Source organism: Mya arenaria, chromosome 7 (genome assembly GCF_026914265.1).
Source record: "Mya arenaria isolate MELC-2E11 chromosome 7, ASM2691426v1".
NCBI lineage: Eukaryota > Metazoa > Mollusca > Bivalvia > Myida > Myidae > Mya > Mya arenaria.
Window position 1 is genome coordinate 48,661,915 of NC_069128.1, and position 20,528 is coordinate 48,682,442.

General features: G+C 33.5%; 2 protein-coding genes across 3 annotated transcripts; both read left to right on the plus strand.

Annotated features, from left to right (window-relative positions):
- The first annotated feature begins 9,512 nt into the window (after positions 1–9,512).
- LOC128241788 (complement C1q tumor necrosis factor-related protein 3-like) lies at positions 9,513–12,980 on the plus strand. 2 transcript variants are annotated; one of them, XM_052958871.1, is made up of 3 exons: positions 9,513–9,853; positions 11,538–11,642; positions 11,728–12,980. In XM_052958871.1, exons 1-3 carry the CDS (start codon positions 9,526–9,528, stop codon positions 11,898–11,900), a joined length of 606 nt encoding a protein of 201 aa, XP_052814831.1. In that variant the 5' UTR covers positions 9,513–9,525; the 3' UTR covers positions 11,901–12,980. The 2 variants fall into 2 exon arrangements, with proteins under 2 accessions (XP_052814831.1, XP_052814830.1); XM_052958870.1 differs by having other exon boundaries at positions 11,538–12,980.
- A 1,794-nt stretch (positions 12,981–14,774) lies between these two features.
- On the plus strand, positions 14,775–17,065 carry LOC128239855 (uncharacterized). The gene is made up of 2 exons (XM_052956302.1): positions 14,775–15,214; positions 16,020–17,065. The coding sequence occupies exons 1-2, from the start codon at positions 14,788–14,790 to the stop codon at positions 16,406–16,408; spliced, it is 816 nt and encodes a 271-aa protein (XP_052812262.1). The 5' UTR covers positions 14,775–14,787; the 3' UTR covers positions 16,409–17,065.
- The last annotated feature ends 3,463 nt before the right edge of the window (positions 17,066–20,528 follow it).

Genomic DNA, 20,528 nt, shown 5'->3' on the forward strand with positions numbered 1-20,528 from the left:
GGCAGTAGTTATAACTATTTAGCAAAACATATGAGTCTTGGTGTATTCTTAAGTATATAGATAAATATAATGTTTTACAAGATTAGTAATATCGTTTACAAATGCTTATAATTCTGGCTTGTTATGTTTTGTAATGGGCTGAACTATGTATTTATTTATGGAAAACAATGTACTTATATCTTACAGAATAATTAATAATGAGAACAAATAATCTGTTTCCTTTCACAATGATAACAGTTTAAGCTGTATCAAAGTATTTGCTAATTTCACGTCCGTCCATTTTGCATTATATGCAATCAATGTTAATATAGTTTATACTAATATAGTGGATCATAATTAAGTTGTTATGTTCTCTTTAATAGTGATAATTATGTATTAGTTATATTAAATTCTTCGTTCATTTTACGTACATCTATTTTGTATTATATTATTTACATTGCATTCGGACGATCTGTTTTACTTCTCGTTTGGTTTGTGAGTGTTTGTATATAGAATTAAGATATTTTTTAAGGTTTATTTAAGAACAATGATACTTGTATTGTTTCTGTAAGTAACTAGTGTTGTTTATTGAATCATATATTGCTGTTTGTTTGTTGAACCATGTATATGTTTAATTCTAGATATTGCTGTTGTAACTTTAGTTTACTCACATGTATTTCAATGCACATTTGCACTATTTGTTGATGTACGTTTGCACTGTTTATCAATGTACGTTTGTACTGTTTTTCAATATTCTTTTGCACAGTATTAATCAAGGAAACATGTATATTGTTATGTTTAGAACATGTATTTTAATATTATTTAATTTCATGGTTTACCTCAAAAGAAACAAATGGAAAATCTATCATTATCTATTAAGAATGTTTAATGAATGTGTCATTAACAGTTGTATAGAGGAAATATAATTTATAGAATAATACATGGTTGACCATGGCTTTTGGTTCATTATTGCCCCAGTGGAAGGAATGATTACCCGAGGGCTTTAGCCCGAGGGCAATTATTTTCACTGGGGCAATTATCAACCAAAAGCCATGGTCAAACATATATTATCCTGTATAATACATATGTTTTGTCATTTGTCAATGATTTCAAATGGATTTAAAAACCTGATTGTGCGAGATAATGAAGGATATGTCATTTAATTAGCATGTAGTCTGAAAGTCTTAAAACTGAGATATCATAAAATGGTGTTTATAAAAGGCATTAGCTGCAAAAATAACGAGTGACTGGAAATCTAAGTAGCAAACCTTTTTGTACGTGTTTTCAGAATAAGCCTGCACTTTTTCAATTCTTCAAATATTTCCTGTTTTACATCGGCTGATTTTGATGTTCATTTCAATAGGAGAGCACAGCTAGGGTCGATCAAGCTTAGTTAACATTTCTCTGCGAATAAAGTAGAACAAAACGTTTCAACAAAACATTTCCTTGTCTCACCGCTTTATGATCTTCCCCGAATGTAAACATCCGGTATGGTTTCGGGTAGTACTCGTTACTGAAACACTAACGGAAGGTGTCATTATTGGTAAAAATTAATTTCACTATTATTGCACCGATAGTTCCATTTTAATTCCTTTAAAGCTTTTATTGTTTAAATCTTTGCCTACCAAGTATACGGCGGCCATTTTCATTTTTTTGAAAATGACGTCAATGTGCACGTTCTCGTCTTCATCAGGCAATTGCTATAAACGCCCTGACGTGCCTCGATAATTTCACGGGCAGAGACGATCATCATTATTGCGGGAACAAATTTCTATAGTGAAATGTTACTATTTATAGTAACATGTGTATTATCAACCGTTAATTAAGAGTAAATGTCAAAAGCCGTTTATGAAGAGGAAATGACAAAAGCCGTTTATAAAGAGTAAATGCCAAAAGCCGTTTATGAAGAGTAAATGTCATAGCACTTAATAAAGAGTTAATGTCAAAGGCCCTTAATATTACAAACACATATTATGATGTATAAAGTTGTTACTTGTTTAAGTATTTTCACCTAGCAGTAGAGTGTATTTAAGTTAATATGTTAAGAAATTTGCACTTTGTTCCGCCTAATTTAACACGAGTTGTATATATAACCTCTTACATACCTTGGTTTTGTGTGGTATGTACACTGCTATTTATGTATACTAAATAAACCTTATAAAGCCATTCCTTCGTTAAATATCCCAGCTGTGAAGCCATTCGTCAATAAAGTTCTGACGTATTAGATTATTTGCTTAACGGATTCTTACAAACTGCTGTTAATAAATTCACAGACTATAGAAAAGAACAAAGCTTTTATTTTCTTGGCCTCTCGAAGACATCCAGAACTAGTCGGTCTCGACAGTTTGGCGTTGCCTTAGTTTTTTTCTATGTAATAATTCGATAAAATGAAGTAAACTCTTATTGGTAAAGAATGGGTATAGCGAGCGTAGCGATAGATCCCTTCTTAATGATTAAGATTTTAATTCAGGACATTAAACTGACTTAGCATATAACTAGCTGTCACAATGTCAACGCAAAACCATACACAGGGCGTGCGGATCGGATGAGTTGCAGTAGAAGGACCGCGCGAAAGTTAAGATTAATGATTAAGCCAAGTACTTCTAAAGAGCCTAATACAACTGTACGATCGCAAAGAGCACCACTAAGGTCCCTGTGGATATAATATTACTGCCTTCTAGATACCGCTATTGCGATTCAGGTCGTTGAATAGAAACATTTAATTCTAAAATAAATTGTTAAATACACATGGACTTTCTGCGTGCGGCGCTTAATTCGTCTCGCTCTAAACACGCCCGTCATAAGATTTTGGGTATTATGCACATCTGGCGGACGGACGGCAACCACTAAGCGATCCGCGTTCTAGTTAGGGAATCTTTTGACCGATCATTACCAAGCTTGGTCAATATGAGTATGGGCAGAATATTTCGGCTATGTTCAATCAATAGACATGACGCGCCAGTCAGAGTCATGGCTTTCTTTAATTTACCTAAATTACTCAAACTTCGTCTGTATGAAAAAAATAACTCGGGCAAGTTCGACAACCAGCCTTGTCGACCGCGTCACCTTTTTGTCATGGCCATTAAACTGCTTAAATTACACAAACTTCACGTTAGCCAAGCTTTACTTCCAGCAGTTTTTGACTCGACCATTGCCAATATCTGACTTAATGTGTGTTGGAAGAATATTTCAAATGTTTGATGACCAGTCATGTCACCCCAGTGACCTTTGAATTGCTCAAACTATACTTTATTTACTATTACTGTATAATATGTGAAAGAACATATTTATCTCATACACTACCTTAAAGTGCTTAGTGGTCCGTGTTTTAACGAACGACTTACGAGATAAATTAAATAGACATGTAAAACACATAACAAGAATAACAAACATGACATCTACAGCTACATACAGTTCACTTGCAAGGTTATGGAACTGAATGTTCTCACTGGTAACCTCTGTCGCTCAACTCACTGTGATGTCTATGAAACTGGCTACTGTGGTTACTGCTGTAAACAATTCTGCCAACAGTGAAACACATACAAAGGGTTACTTAAACAAAACTACTAATTTGAAATATTGCGAACGAACAGAATTTTTCAAATCTTCCAAAAAATACAAAATGCACAACCGATACAACATATTGCAATTAAAATAATAACACTCTAGAATTTATTTCATGAAAATACTTAGTAAAAACAAACGAACTTTAAAATACGTAAAAACACTTCATACTGTAATCTCATAACATCAAATATCAATCAAGAGAAGCAGTAAATACAAAATTTTAGAAATGCAGCGAACAACACTTTTAATGAATGCTGAATATTCACAGGGCTACATTTATAAAAAAATTTATAATTTCGAAGAACATATATTGTGACAGTTTCTCAATCTTGTTTATAAGTTCCCTTAATCTATTTTAAACCCGATAGGGCAAATTATGAAGAAGAAAAAACGATTCGGCTAAGGTAAATATATGTTATGTGGATCTCTTAGATAGCAGTATTGCCTACGCAAATCACACAATATACTGACCTGAAACATGCTACATCTTCATGCCTATTCCACGAAGGCTAATTGTTTTCACATGCTCAATGCTGTGGTATTCTTAGGACGCGTTTATATGGCAATTAAAAAACATATTATTTACATAAAAATGCCTTAGATTTAGCGTTGGTAATCATATTAAACATATTGACGAAACTATTTAACTACTTAAATATTATGGAAATACTTTTATTTCCTACCACTCTTATTCACGTTGGAATACTTTGTTGCAGTAATTTCGGGAGAATTTGGTGTGTCACAAAAATACCAGAAACCATTTAAACTGTACGTGTTCAGATCTGTCTATTCTTAATACAAAATCAGAATAAAGTATTCGTTCAAACAGATTGACGGTAAAAAACTTTAATGGTACACATACGTTTGTATTTATTATAATTTACTCCTTTAGTTTGGTTTCATTTATAAAGTTTCTACTTAAAAAATTGCCGAAATATAAATGTTTCTATTGTTTGCGTTTATAGGACATAACTTAGCAACGGATTCTTTTTATCCCACATCCAGACGTAAGGCGAATTTGCCCAAAGGTAAATTTACCACCCCCACCCCTCCACCCGTGGATAATTGCGCTTAAATGAACCTATTTGCTAGTGGTGTAAATTTGTCCCCGAGGGTCAATATCGTCATAAACACGCGGCAATTGTCTTGACAGCAGTGGCGGTTCTACCGGGGGGCACAGAGGGCCAGTGCCCCCCCAAGCGGGCCGGCAGGTAATGTTTTTATTGGGCACATCTTTATTTATTTAACTATACAAATAAGTTGTTTTGTCACAATTTAAATTTTATATAAGTATTTGAGCAAATAAACAGTTGAACCTGATTATCAAGTATAATATAGTATACGAAACGAAAAAGTCTTTTATTTTCAAATAACATCGCGGCCCGAACATTCGATAAAGAAAATCGGCGTCGCATTTTACACAGACAGCTGATCAAAAGTAGACATATATGGCTGCAATTATACGCGTAAGTTTACTGTTTTCATAATATTCAAACACCATAAATATAAGTTGTTTTAAACTGTTAACATGTGCACACTATATGTTCGTCATTGCTTTTAATAATGTCATTTTGTGTCAACAAGATATGTGTGTGCATGACGTGCATTTAATAAAAGTATATATTCAAAACGTTGCCGCCTTGAAACTTTCCATTTCGGCCTTTATTATCGTCTAGTTCTCGAAATAATATAAAAATAATTTATTTGAAACCCTTTTTGGAATTTGTTGTTAAGTTGCTTTTACTTCAGTTAACTTAAAAATAACAATGACATCCGAAGTACCTACAGTATCGTTGAGTGCAATCAATATACTGTTGGTTTATAAAGCATTAATTCTACGTAATGTACATGTGTGTATCAGGTGGACGAGTAGTTAACGACTTAGCCTGTTAATCCGTCGACCGTGGTTCGATTTCCCAACCTGGATTGTTGTTTTTTGAACGTTTATCTTAGCTAAATCAGTAAATGTTATCTTTTAATACAATTGATCTGCCGAACATCATTGACAGTGAATATTTAAGAAGAAGTATATAAATTTAAACACAAAGAATAACCGGAGGCTTATATTTATTTGGACCAACTCTGCAGCATTTCGGTTTACCCAACATCTTGACTTCTTAACGTGTATTAGAAATAGAGAGGTAGCGAAACATTACATGTACGGGTACGTGTGGGCTTCTTTTGGTGCACAACGTCATCAACGTCATCAAGGTATGTGTACATTGCACAACTTTAGAATGCCATGTACAGGAGCATGAGAAACTGATTTACTCGAGTATCAGCGAACCTACAAAAGAAAGTTAAAATGCGCACAAATATAGGTTGATGTAAAACACAGGTTTTAATGCATGATACTGTTTGACTCACTTGACTCACATGATAAAAAACAACAATACATGATTCTTTTACAGTAAAAAAGATATATAAGATATTTGAACGCTTGTTCAATTGAGGAATGCGTGGCCACGTACCCTTTATTTAAACAAGACTAAAAATTTTGATCGGTACACAAATCACATGTTGTTGTTTTTTATCATTAAATTCAATGAGTTAAACATGGCAATACATTAAAATTCCTTTCTTTGCATAAACCTATATTTTGCGCCTATATTGTTGATTTCGCAACAGACTTAATATAAACTCAACAGCAACAGTTTCAACTGCGTGCGGCCATTAGTTCAAGTACACGTTCACTTCTTGTTTTGCAACCTCTCTTACAATTGATGAATGTGGTTACCCAAAATTATTCAAACAGTAGTACATAAAATTTTGACGAAAACCATTTTGGCATTATTTTTAAATGTTTTCAAAATTATGTTAATGCTGCAAAAAAGCATACTGGCATCTTTAAGTAATTGCGATGTTTATGGGTTATTTAATGTCCTGCATAATTTGATGCAAATGAGGATAAGTGTTTCTTGAATGTTTTTGAATTTTTTTGAAGATATTAAGACGCAAGATCCCATTAATTTTACCTAGAAAACAAAACTCTAATGTTAAAATAATGAAAAAAATCTTGGGAAGAATATTTTCTTTGAAACACAGTCACTCAAACCATGCAAATAATATGTAAAATGTTTGTATATTTAAATGCAATCTATCTCAATTACGGGCCGGCCCTCTCTACTAATACGACATCTTGATAAATGCTTTTGTAATAGCTATAGACAATTATATGCCGCTTTTGCCAATTGACTTTTTATTTGATGATCCACTATACTCCTGGTGCCTGGAATAATTCACTGGAGTTGTTACGGTTTAAATACCGTTCATTTCTTTAAAATGTTATGGAATGTTTCTGAAGCCAAGGTAGCGAGCGCCTTGATATGTTACATATTATTCAAAATTAGAAAGAAACGGTTTGAACTATTTTTGTCCCATACGCCCGTTATCAAGTTTTATCATGACGACCACATATAAATAAAAATAACTGATTTTTTTCTCAATATCAAGGCGTTATGGCATTTCATGAGAAATAAGTTTCAAATTTGAAACGCAAATCAGCGATTTCAAAGAAGGCCAGATTGTAAATAACATTACATTACATGTTACAACAACTTTTTACCAGATTATTTTTATAACCACGTTTTAAATCAATGTACCGAATTTATCGATGATGGATGATGGAATTTCATCTGATGTTGATAATATATTGTATGTTAACTCTTCAAAAGTGGAGGAATATAAAATATACATACTAGTAGTTTAAATTTACAAGGTCATGGCCTTACAGAAACACCGGCTTCACTATAATCCCGTAAAACTCAAACTAACCAATCTAGTCACGTGATAGTCACGTGATATAAATACAAGCCTAAGATTTGAAATCAACATATTAACAATAGGCTACAGAAACCTGCATGAGTATTATAAATACCTTATACGTATTATCAGTTCATATACTACAAGAATATTCATAACTACTAAACAAGTTTATGACGTTCAAATAACTATAAACAAACCAAATACATAAGAAGAACTCAAATGTTACTAATGATTTAGCAACGTAATCGTTCTTCTTATTCTCTTGTTCAATATGCAGTGAACATAAGTTTATAAAAGGGCTTGTGCGTGATTTGAAAACAACACAGCGTTGGACACGACTAACAAAGATCGAAGGAAATAAACGCCGAAAATATTCCACTGAGCTAGATGGAACAGCCAATCATATGCTAGGATATGTGACCCATAACCAAGAAAACAATGTAAATGATTGAAATATAAAGCAGTGTCACAGTTTTCATACAATGTATTTGATTATTTAATTGTATCGATATTTTAGCAACCAAAGTATCCTGTCTGTGACACGCTGAATTGAACTATATTATGCTTGTACTGTGGTATAAGAATAAATAATATATATTTTATGTTTGGAATGATAAAATATATATATAAATATATATATGATCCATCTGGAGTCTTTATGTAATACATACTTTAAAAAAAGAAATGCTTTAGTAAAAGAGTCTTTGACGAGCTGTCGAAATTTTACGGTAAGGTATTTTATAAGCAGCGTCCAACGGTCCCCTAATATTTGAAAAGAATTGTAGATGCAAACGTGAGAAAGTGCAAACAGTAATTTGTATTTTTATTCTTCATTAATGGAATATGAGTGAGGTTGTGCACCCAAACTGGTTTTAACCCCCAGTAAATTTACATTTTACTGACCGTTCCAAGGCGGTACCTAACAGTCCTTGATAAACATACCTAGTTTTTTGCAGCAATGTGCTGTTTGTGGAGTTTTGTGCTGTTTTTCCATGTTAGGCGTTTGTGATTTTTTGTTTTTGTTTTTGTTTTTGTCTTTTGCGTTTACCCAGTGCCATTAAACCGGTTTTATGTTTAAACTTTTTGCTACTGAGCTTGTTTCTGTAGTTTTTCACATAAATATTCATTACAAATAATAACCGAAGTCGAGAGTGTGGCTTTAATACATATTTTAGTTTTAGAGAAAAAATATCATTTTTTTTATTTTTTTTATTTCGATATAGTTTCTGACCAAAAGAAAAAAAGCAAGGCTTATTTTTTACAAAAATACCGAACGGTTGATTTAGACCGGAAGTAATGTGTAGCATGTGTCATAGAACATATTTCCTATAAGGCGAAAAAAATATATGTTTCTAAATACCATGGCGGCGACACACTTCGCCATTGATTTGCCATGCTCAATGTCTTTCCCCTTCCTGAAAGATTTCACCATCATGAAAGAGTCTGGTAAAATTGCCAAACTAACCCCAGCACAATATGGGCGGTTGCAAGACAAATGCTATAGAATAAATAATTAACCGCAACACATTATTGTTGTGTCGTATTAACATATTGGTAGAGCTTAGCAAAATTCATGTTCATTGATAATATACTATTGTTTTCCTTAACGTTCATGGTAAAAGAAACAAAAATGGTAAGGTTACCTCGTGTTAATTAAGGAAAGTTTGTAATACTTATTAAAAATCAATGCTGTGCTGTTGTATTTTCCATAGAGTGTTTGAAATCCGCGTTTCTCAGATACTTTATTTCATGCAAAATAACGTTTGGATGTCAAATCCCATTAATTACAAAATAACACGCATTGCAAATGCTTAGATAACGAACATGGCATCAGCTGAATATTCTGGTCTTTGAAGATATTAATTATTGTATTAGAAAACATAATCGTTTAGATTTTGCAAAGATAGAAGAGGGCCGGTCCAACATTTTTGCAATCAAAATTATTTGTGTGTTTATGTTTAATGCCTGTTTTCATTATTCCTATACAAATGGTTCAGATTAACACGTTTGCGTGAAAAAGCAACATCTAACACGTACGAATTGAATTTTTGAAGGTTATCTGTTAATAATATGATTTCATTCTTGCTCGTGTTTAACATAATTATGCTCGAAGCAGTATTTGGAACACCCCTCCCCGCTTCCATATATTAAAAGATACGAGATCAAGAATGCCTTCACAACGCGTGTACAACAAGAAGAAAACTAACAGATAAAATGTTGTTTGGCGGTGCAGTGGTGGTGTGTGCTTTAGGTTTTCATGTTATATTTGCTGGGGAACCGAATTGTTTATCCAGATTCGATTATGACGAAAAGATGTTACTGAAATTGCTTCGCATAGAAGATAAGCTTGTACACATTGAAACATTTATCCAAGATTTAAAAGAAACGGATCAGCAGCTTCAAATGAAGATGAACGTTTTGCAAAAAAATATGGCAACCACAGCAGAACATAGCAACAAGACGGAGACTCTTTTAAATGACAACATTTCAATAACTAACGCATCGATGAGCCTGTTACAGACGCAAATGAAAGCTGTGACAAGTAAGTGCTTTAACTACGAGTACCAGTCTAAATATAACCGTCGTCTGAATTAGATTTGCTTATTTTACAGAATAAGATTGCTTTATACGTAGACAAAACTTCTTATTTTGCTTCCAAGTAATAAAATGCTGTATAATATAAGAAATAATACCGACAACTGTGGACCGCCTATCATTCTAGTGACCTCCCTTTCAGCCTACAAATATAAAATGGACTTAAGCCTTCGGCTTCGGTCCATTCATTGTTTGTTGGCTGGCTGGGAGGTCACTATAATGGCAGTATACCTACTTTTCCCTATACCTACTTTTCCCTATATGCAATAGTTTATTCTTGAATGTATGAACTTTTATTTCAATAGCACCAGCGGATAATGCGCATGGGTTCAGAACTATGACAAATATATTGAAAGATAATCCATTTTAAGAAAACAATGCAAATTCAAAATGTATGAAACAATGACACACAATTAAAATGTAAACTTTCGCGGCAATATCAGTTTTTTTAACAAAGTAGCAAACAAATTAGATGCATCGAATGATATCATTTTTAAAATAGTTTATTGAAAGGAAATGCACTGTTATTCGCACAATACACTTTAACCCGTAAATCACAGCAGACAACTGTATTTTAAAATATTCCTTAAACAAGAAATTATTGCTTGGATATCATTCAGATGAGTATATGAAAATCTCTTTTCTTTTTTCAAAAAAAAACCAAAAAAACCCAGGAGAAACCAATTAAAAATGTGCATGTAGTTCGATTTTTATTTTACTGTCATATCCAAAATATTCTTAAGTTTGCTTATTTTATATTTTCAAAGATGTTTTTTTTGCTGGTACTTAAAATTGAAAATGAAATTTTAAGGGGATTTTTTTAACGTTTAAGTGTGAGAAGCATACAACAAAATTTCTAAAAGTTGTAGTTGCTGGATGTATCCATCAATCATTTCTCACAACAGTGTTACGAGCCAGGTGAAACGAGAAAAACAAAGCCAGCAACAAACTTTACAAAATCTATTATGTTAAAGTTACAATGTTGAAATACAATTTAAATACCTGTTTTACAATTACAAATAGCTTTAATAATTCCAAACCTGGTTTAAGTCGTTTTCCAATTTTAAAGTACAAAAAGCTGAATGTTTTTGAGCACTTGTAATTTAAGTAGTCCACACAGTAAACTCCCCAAAGAATAATCCAATTGTAAATCTGTATTTTAAAATTTATGAATGTCACAAAAGATAACCAAAGATAACTCTAACTCTGCTATACTTTATATATTTAGTCAAAGATTTTTCTAGAATGATCTTGTTCTAGAATATACTTGATAAGTAACAAACATTCCAGAAGTTTCCATAATATTCTATAACTTTCTTAAAGTATCCACAATGTTCCAGAATGTTCCAAATGTAAATACATGTATAATTTGTAACAATAAACATCATTCTAAATACAAAGCAAGTGCATAATACATAGATAAGCCGCCTACATAGCAACAGACAAAGGAGAAATATGCAGTATATTGGATATCGCTTTTAATTTTTTGGTCAGGTCAAAAATAGCCAAACGTTTACCTTAGCGATCAGTTATATTTATCCAATTATTGGTAGTAACCAGCCAAATGATTTAAATGTTCCCATTGATAATAATAGATGGGTGCTACTCGACGTGTTTTTATTTTTTAACAGGTCCACCTATCGCCTTTTTGGTGAGGAATCCAACATACGAATCAGGCAAGGTTATCTTCAGTAGTGAACTATTAAACGAAGGAAATGCTTTCACACCTGGGACTGGTGAGTTTTTGGCACAACTTTCGGGCCTCTACTATTTTAGCTTCCATCTGTTGGCAACGTCTTCAACCAAATATATGTATTGCAGTTTCTACAAGAATGGTAACAATCTTGATGTATATGCACACGCAGATGGCTCAACTTCTTCCAACGATAGCGGCAGTATGTCGGCATTTATCACCCTTAAAAAGGGGGATGTTTTCCATGTTGGAGGTTGCGCGGGAAGTCCAAGTGTATCATTCAGTGGTTGGTCAACATTGACGGGCGCCTTGATTAAACTTGTCTACGTGTAGCTTATAACAGTTCATTTCTCAGAAATGTCAGTGTTAATAGGTAGTGCTACGTTCGACCCGGCAATTCTACATCATTGCAAGTATGGTCATCGTTCTTTGCCTTAAAACGTGTGGACGTTTTTAGACCTGATATCCCAATGCCGCAGTAGATGATGCCACAATACTGACATGTGCTCTGATTATAGTTTATACAGTGCAAATATCTCTGCGTTGGACTCGTTAAAAACAATGGCATTTCTATACTTGTGGTTTAATTGGAAATCCAACTGGAACATTCGATTAGCAAGAATATTAATTAAAGGTTAGCTTCTTTTAACCAACAACGGTACCCGTTTGTCAGAGTATATTTATGTACTAATGTGATCATATGTGCCACCTTCGATTCCGTCATAAAAATAACAAGCGCTCTTATTACATCTGACTGCCTTTAGCGTACATGTCGCCGGAATAGTTGGCTACAATATTTGGAGAAAAAGATAACATCATTCTTAATTATTTATTTAGTTTAACCTTTTTTATGATGCTTAATAGGGCTGTCATGTTTTGTTGTTGTTATTTTTTTCTTTACGTAATTAGTAAAGTGAATACAATCACTTACCTTTTACACGATTAAATAATAAATAGAAATCACATCGTTCGTGCTTATTTATAGAACAATATAGATATAGTTTAATAAATTAGAGTACATGTTATTTAATAAATAATACAAAGGGGGCTAGGATTTCTAGGATTTAGTATGTTGTTTTTTTTCATTTGAGCAAAACATGTGATTTTTGAAGTATTCTGATGTATATTGTTAAAAAAAGAAATGTTTGTAAAATAGATTACAAACGCTTGTAATTCGTTATGTTTCGTTATGAGGTGAACTATTTATGTTTTACTTGATACCAATATTTTAATATATTTCATACTATTATATGGTTCATCAGTCAATTAATTTTCTTTATTTTATAATGATAATTAGGTATAAGTTGTCTCTTTTCATTTTACATCCATCTGTTTAGCATTATATGGCTTGCACTGTATAATGAACTTATTCAAACATAAATGTTATATTGATTATGAAATTTCTTGTTCTGTACGCTTTTCGGACGATCTGTTTCACGTCTCATTTGGTTATAAGCAAATGAATGTGCAATAGTTAAATGATATAATTCAACAAGGTGCATTCAATTGATAGCCGCAGCATGGTCTTCCTCGGTACTTCTCCGTTTACTCTAACGTATAACTCCATTAAATACCCTGGACAAAGCGATTACAGACACCTCGTAGTCAGATAAAAGACATTGATTGGATGCCTGAGACTAACCTGAGGCAATATGGTTAAACCCGTGAAGTTACGTTTAATTGAATATCATGCATTACGCATGAGTTTCGCCAGCCCTTTTTCCTAAAGAATACACTGCAGAGTATTCGGAATACAATAGCATGGATTGAGCAAGGTGTTGAGCAAGTGCGTACGGCGCACTATCTTAAGATTAATACTTTTAATTAACATTGCGCGACAGTCACTGATTAAATTGAAATTGTAATTTGCAAATTCAAACAATTTGTCTCTTCCGTAACCATTCAAACATTTTGTTTCAATAAATTTTATATTAAACCTGAAATGCGTGTAAGGGTAATTTCGATACGATATTTGAATATTATTTTCTCATGTTATCATGTTATTTCCGACCCGAACACACGTGCATAAGTGCGTAAGCCGATAACGAGGCTTGCATACCAGTCCGAGGTGTAGGTGCAAAATCTAACGCAGCTTGACACACACGAATACATTTCAGCGTATGCTTGGAGCGAAGTAGTGTACAGCGAGCATTCTGTGAATAGTTTGTACAGAAGGCCCGATTGCCACACCTTATCAAATGCTTTCCGTCAATCGAGAAATGCCACTAAGACTTTGGAGCCATGTTCACGTGCGAAGTAAATACTCTCTCTGTGGATGAATGATGTAATATTACTCCCCATCCTGAAAACCTCCCTGTTGATTTAATATTGCACAAAATGTTGTCACAGGTGAGGGTCAATAATACGTATTCAGAAAGATTAAAGATAGTTGATATCAGTGTGACGGCCCTGTAATTGTGTAGATTGTGTTGTCTTTTGTTACCCCCTTTATGCAATGTTATTATAATACCGCTTTTCCTCGATGCAGGTATGTAGCCTTGTCTTAACATCTGCCTTCAAACATTTTGGTTCACATATATAAGACCAACTTAACCGAATTGTTGTAAATTGTTAATTTTATTTAGTACGTCTAAACGTCTATTTTAATTAAAACAAACATGATAAGGTGGTTACTTAGTTATAATGGAATGAAGTAGATAATTATTATAAATGACACTATGCTGTGCTGTAAATGTGTAAATAGAATGAAAAACACACTTTTATTTATTGCAAAATAACGTTTGGATGGCAAATCCCATTAATTTTCATAAAAACACCCATTTCTAATTCTTAAATGATTAACATCGCACTAGCTCAATTTTCCGGTTGTGAAGAGATTTATTAATTTACTAGAAAACCTTTTCGTTTAGACTTTGCAAAAAATATATGAGGGCCGGTCCACAATTTGAAGTCAGAAGGGATATATTTGTGTGTTTATATTTAATTCCTCTTATCATTTATCCTATACAAATGGTTAGGATTAGAACATTCTGGTAAAAAACGAACACCAAACATGTTCAAATTGAATAACTTTTGAAGTTTATGTGTAATATGTTAATTTTTGCTCCTGTATAACATATGCTCGTAGATGTATTTGGAACACCCCTCTCCACTTCCTATATTAAAAGATACGAGATCCAGAATGTGTTCACAACTCTTGTACAACAAGTCGAAGACTAACAGATAAAATGTTGTTTGGCGGTGCAGTGGGGTTGCTTGCATTAGGTTTCCATGTTATATTTGCCGTTGAACCGCAGTGCTTATCCAGATTTGATTATGACGAAAAGATGCTGCTGAAGTTGCTTCGCATAGAAGATAAGCTTGAACACATTGAACAAGTTATACACGATATCAAATCAGTTCAGCTTGAAAATTTAAAACAAACGGGTCAGCAGCTTCGAATGGAGATGAACGTTTTGCAAGAGAGCATGGCAACCACAGCAGAACATAGTAACAAGACGGCGACTCTTTTAAATGACAACATTTCGATAACTAATGCATCGATGAGCCTGCTTCAGACGCAGACGAAGACTCTTTTAAAAGACTGTCAGGATAACATTTCAATGATAAATGCTCCTATGGGCTTGTTACAGACGCAAAAAAATACGAGAAGAGGTAAGTGGTTTTACTACGAACGTAAGCCGAACTATACATCGTATAATTAAATAACAGGTCATGTTTAACTACATCAATATTATAAAAAACGAATGACAAGCGGGCAATACACTGAAACTATAACAATATGCAAAAGTATACTGTCGCGGTCATTTAAGCAAAAAAAAACAACAGAAGTCTCGATTTGAATTGTATTTAAATATTTTGTAAAAAGAGAAATACATTGTTGCGCAATCAATTAAAGCAGTTAATCACAACAGACATCTGTTTTTTTCTGTTTCGTAAACAAAATACAATTGTTGAAATGTGATCAAGATGCTTCGGTGTAAACCTATTTAAAACTTTAAAATTATTAATTTTCAAAAGTCCAATCAAGATATTCTTTAAGTTTTAAGAAAATTGCTTCTTTTTTATTGTAACATTCTAGTGTGAAACATGTACTATTAAGTGGGAGATTTGTAACTAAACATTATGAATTGCATTTTTTAACTTTACGTCTGAAACATACAATACAATTCATGAAAGATGAAGTCGCTGGATATTACAGGCAATCATTTATCTCAATTGGCCAAAGCGAAAAATGCAGCCTATTGTAGAAAATTGGTTAATTTTTTGGTTTGGTCAATGTTAACCTACCTATATTTATTGATCAATATACATCCAGTAATTGCTATTAATCGACCGGATAATTCAAATGTACAAACAAGCAAAAAGGCAACACATTGACAATGTATAACTGTTTTATGCTGTTGACTGCAGGTTGATAGTTATAGATGGATATAACTTGTTTTTATTTTGTTTTCAGGTCCCACTATTGCCTTTTTGGTGAAGAATCCAGCATTCGAATCAAACAAAGTTATTTTCAAACATGAACTATTAAACGAAGGAAGGGCTTTTACACCTGAGACTGGTGAGTTTTTGGCACCACTTCCGGGCCTCTACTATTTCAGCTTCCATCTGTTGGCATCGCTATCAAACACACGTACATATTGTCGTTTGTTCAAGAATCGTAACATTCTTGATTTATATGCATACGCAGATGGCACAACTTCTTCCCACGACAGTGCAAGCATGTCGGCGTTTATCACCCTTAAAAAGGGGGATGTTTTCCATGTTGGGGGTTGCGGGGGATATCCAAGTGTATCATTCGATGGTACTACAACATTTACGGGCGCCTTGATTCAAGTTGACTAGGTGTAGCTGGTAGCAATTCAAAAAAGTAAGTGTTTTAAAAAATTGCTACATTCGGCCCTTTGGTCGCCTTTAAGAGTGTGACGTCGTTTTAAGACTTGAAATGCCCCAGTTGACCCAGCCACAACACTGAATAGTGCTCGGATTAAAGTGTATGCAGTGAAAATATCTCAGCGAGTGTCTCGTTTAAGAGAATGACTTTTTAAAAGTTTAAATTTAAACGAAAATTCATGTGAATCATTTACAATGTGTGTATATCACGTGATAAATTACGTCACAAATGCTACGCTAGGAAGGCAATATTTTGCTTCCAATTTGATTTAAAAAAAATACCACTTTTCTTTTTGTTCACAATTTTAAATGAAACAAAGGGCAGTAAATAACTATAAATATTATACCTTACATACATGTGTCCCTTCTTTGTGTATATTAAGATGATCGGGCCATATATCAATGTATTTTAATTAAATTCCAGTTCTTATGACGTCAGCGGTCCATATCACGTCTTTGGCCGGTCTTATCATGCTATGTAAAATAGACAAGAACAACTTTATGATAAACCTGCTTCTTAACTTTTCCTTTATATCTATCTATATGTTCTTTGAAAACATGTACTCCTTAAAACAATTACATCTAATTGTGTTGTAAATATTTATTATTTGGCCGTCTGTACAATGTTAAATATGTTTAATGGCGAAAGGTATTGTTATATGCCGATTTGTCAATAAACTTTGAAGTTTGAAGGTAAAGATTTCCTCATGTTCTATACCGATCAGTATATGATTTTGTTCTATAAACATTTGTTTATTCTTTGGATAAAGTCGAAACAATTGTCCGTAAATCAAACTAAATTCCGGACACTTATGCACCAGTCAATTGAAACCTCGGCCCCACAGGTCCGGGGGTATACCGGGGATAGCGGCGGAAATGTTTTACCTTTCTTGTGGCCCCGCAGTGCTAAATGAGTGCAGTGGTTTTGTTTTCACGCCGCAAACAGCGGGGAATGGGCCTTACCTAGGATGTCCCTGGGATGCAGGTGCCTTTAGCGGGGATTTTACCAACAGTGTGTCCCCGCAGGATTGGGATTTTACCCGGGATTGACTGGACCAAAAGTCATAGTCCCCGCTATTCCCCGGACCTTGGGGTCCGTGGTTTCACTGATGCATTACTACATTATTAGAAAAGAAATAATATGGCTTGTTAAATATAAAAAAGTTAAGATTAAAAGTATTCTATCGATACTAAAGTACAGCGTACTATTGAAAATACGCGACTGTTTCAAATCATGTAGCCCGACGAAAATAAATGTTTGTATTCTCCGGCAGATTGGACGCCTGAGACATCTCAGGCATAACGAAATTACCGACAAATATAGGTTGATTATGAACATGTTTGTATTACGCATGATTTTCGCTTGGCTATTTTCACACGGTATTGTCTTAAAAACAATCAATATTCTGAGGATGCAGCATTATAGGCCCTAACATATTTTCCTGAATGGACAAAAATGAGGAGCAAATTAGACGCTTGTTATGGAAATAACATTAGTAAAATTGCAAGTTTGTTGTTTGTGACGACAGTAATTGATTTCTTACATTACGGGCAATTGTTTTGATCGTGGGATCACTGATGGAGCAATAGATAATTCATGCCTAATAGAAAATTGGTCACGCATCAAAGCGACAATTTTAAACATATAAATATAAATGTTTATGCAATTTCAATCAAGACATCTCAAAATAACAAAAAAAACCATGTTTGCAACAAATATATGGTTCAAAATCTTTTAAAAACTGTATTTTGCTAGGAATTCCTTAACGACAATTGTTATTTCTAACTACTGCGTCATGACGTTAGCAAACAACGACACACGCGTTTATTAGTTTTTTGTTTCTAATAAGTTCTTCACCAAATAACGAAAATCCCATTACATCATTACACTTTTGAATTGCTTAATGTTATACACAAGGGGACCATCTTATCAATGAGCTCTAGGTAAAATAACGTAAGGTCAAATTTTTTAGTAAACATTGCGCCAACGACACTGATTAAATTAAAATTGAAAAAAACAATTCATCTGTTACTTTTGTGACAAATCAAACAATTTGTTTCGAAATAAATAGTATGATGGAAATTAGTGAAAGTGATCTTTCGATGCGATAGTTGATTAATAATATGTATCATGTGAGTCCGGTCCGCATAGAAAATCAGGTCTAGGGGCACGTGCATAAGACGGTAGCGAAGCTTGCTGCGAGTCGGATTATTCGATCCGGATCGGAAACAAATATCACTTTATATTTAAGAACTCTTATTTAGTTCAGTGAATCTAAGATATTGTACACAGACGGATGAGTAAAATGATATAGTCTTACATGTTTTCTTCGAATCAGATAAAAAATAAAATGGACAATTGCATATCAAATGGAATTCATCTTCGATATCTCTTGAATATCAATATATTCGGTACATTCCTTTACGTTACGATTATGATTATATCTATGCGCTTTTACTCGTATAATGCGTATACGGAGGTATTCAAATAAGATATTGTTTATATTTTTAATGATAATCGAGCCTTCATCAAGTATTCATGGAATTCACACTAAATAATAAATGTGTAAGAAAAGAGCATTTGACAAGGTATCGACAAGGTGTTCCAGCAAGAGGTTTTATGAGCAGCTTTCAACAGACCTGAAATAACCGTTAATTTGCAAGCGCGTAGCTGGGCATACACAGGTACGCATGTGAGTATCACCATTTTAAAAAAATCAATAAAAAAATCTGAATAAGCATTATCATTCAAAGGCTGAGGTGAGGGGTTATATATAATATTCAAAACTTAAAATGTTTATTTACAATACATCAAATTTGTATCTCAGAAAATTGTCTTAGGTCTACGTGTACAGAAGTAAAAGACAGTATACGCAACAAGTAGCGTCGAAGGGACACTTCGTGTTCCGTCTTCAATCTCACACAATATTAGTGTGTGTGTGTGGGGGGGGGGGGGGCTAACTTACCCATGTGGAAGGTTGACATTGGGTATTTATGTCCCGAAAAAATGAATAAAATGAAAGTGGTGAAAGGGGACACATAAACGCTGTAATCTTAAAAAAACGTATTTAAATAAAGTGGTCATTTATTTCGCACTACCTTAAACCGCATGTCATGTCAAAAAAAAAACTGAAAGCCTTATCATTCATTTACACAGACGACGTTAAGCTCTTTCGGATCTTGGCGGCTTTTACTTTCAGTAAGGGTCTTGTGTAAGTATCAATGTTTGTTGATCACTTCTTTAAGACTTAGTAACGTTTTGTCGAATGTGGCATTAGATTACTATTTTCCAAGACGGAGGCACTTTTGTCATTCTTTTATAGATTTAATATTCAAACTATTTATTAAAGTAATTTAAACATATACATGCTTCTCGTTACATGATAAAACGAGTTAAACAAACATATGATCAACGTGAATCTTTTTAGTAAGAATAAAACGTGAAAAAGAAAGAAGAATAAAATATTAGTAATATAACATATATCATTAAGGTTATATCACAACAGGATGGTTATTTGATTACTACACACATTATATATGTGTGGTGTCCTTTGTATACAGTTATTTACATGTATTTGGTGCTAGGTTTGGCCCTGGACGGCCTCTTGTTTGATACACTTATTGCGCAACCATAAAGCTGTAAAAAATAAAGTAACGTGAACGTTAGTTACTCATATGTCGTCGGCGGAAGCTTTAGAAATGTTTCTTTAAATGTTTGTTTTATATTGCTTCGAATATCGATGGACGCTGTTTTTTTTTTTAAATAAATGGTCCCTATAAACATGTTATAATAAATCGATATCAATCTTTCAAATAATGTTACACGGGTTTTGGTGAAAAATTCATGTGGATATCACAAATACATTCACCATTTGAGTTGGACTAATCAATAAATGTCCGAGGGAATTTCCCGTATCCCAAAGTATAGAAAGGACGGTGATTTCCTCCTTATATATTACATCATAATACAAGGTAACAGTTTGGTCTACGATTCAGTGAATAGTGACGAACACTTTACTTTTAATCAACAAATGCTATCCTATAGTTAATATAATCAACTGTATGTACTCAA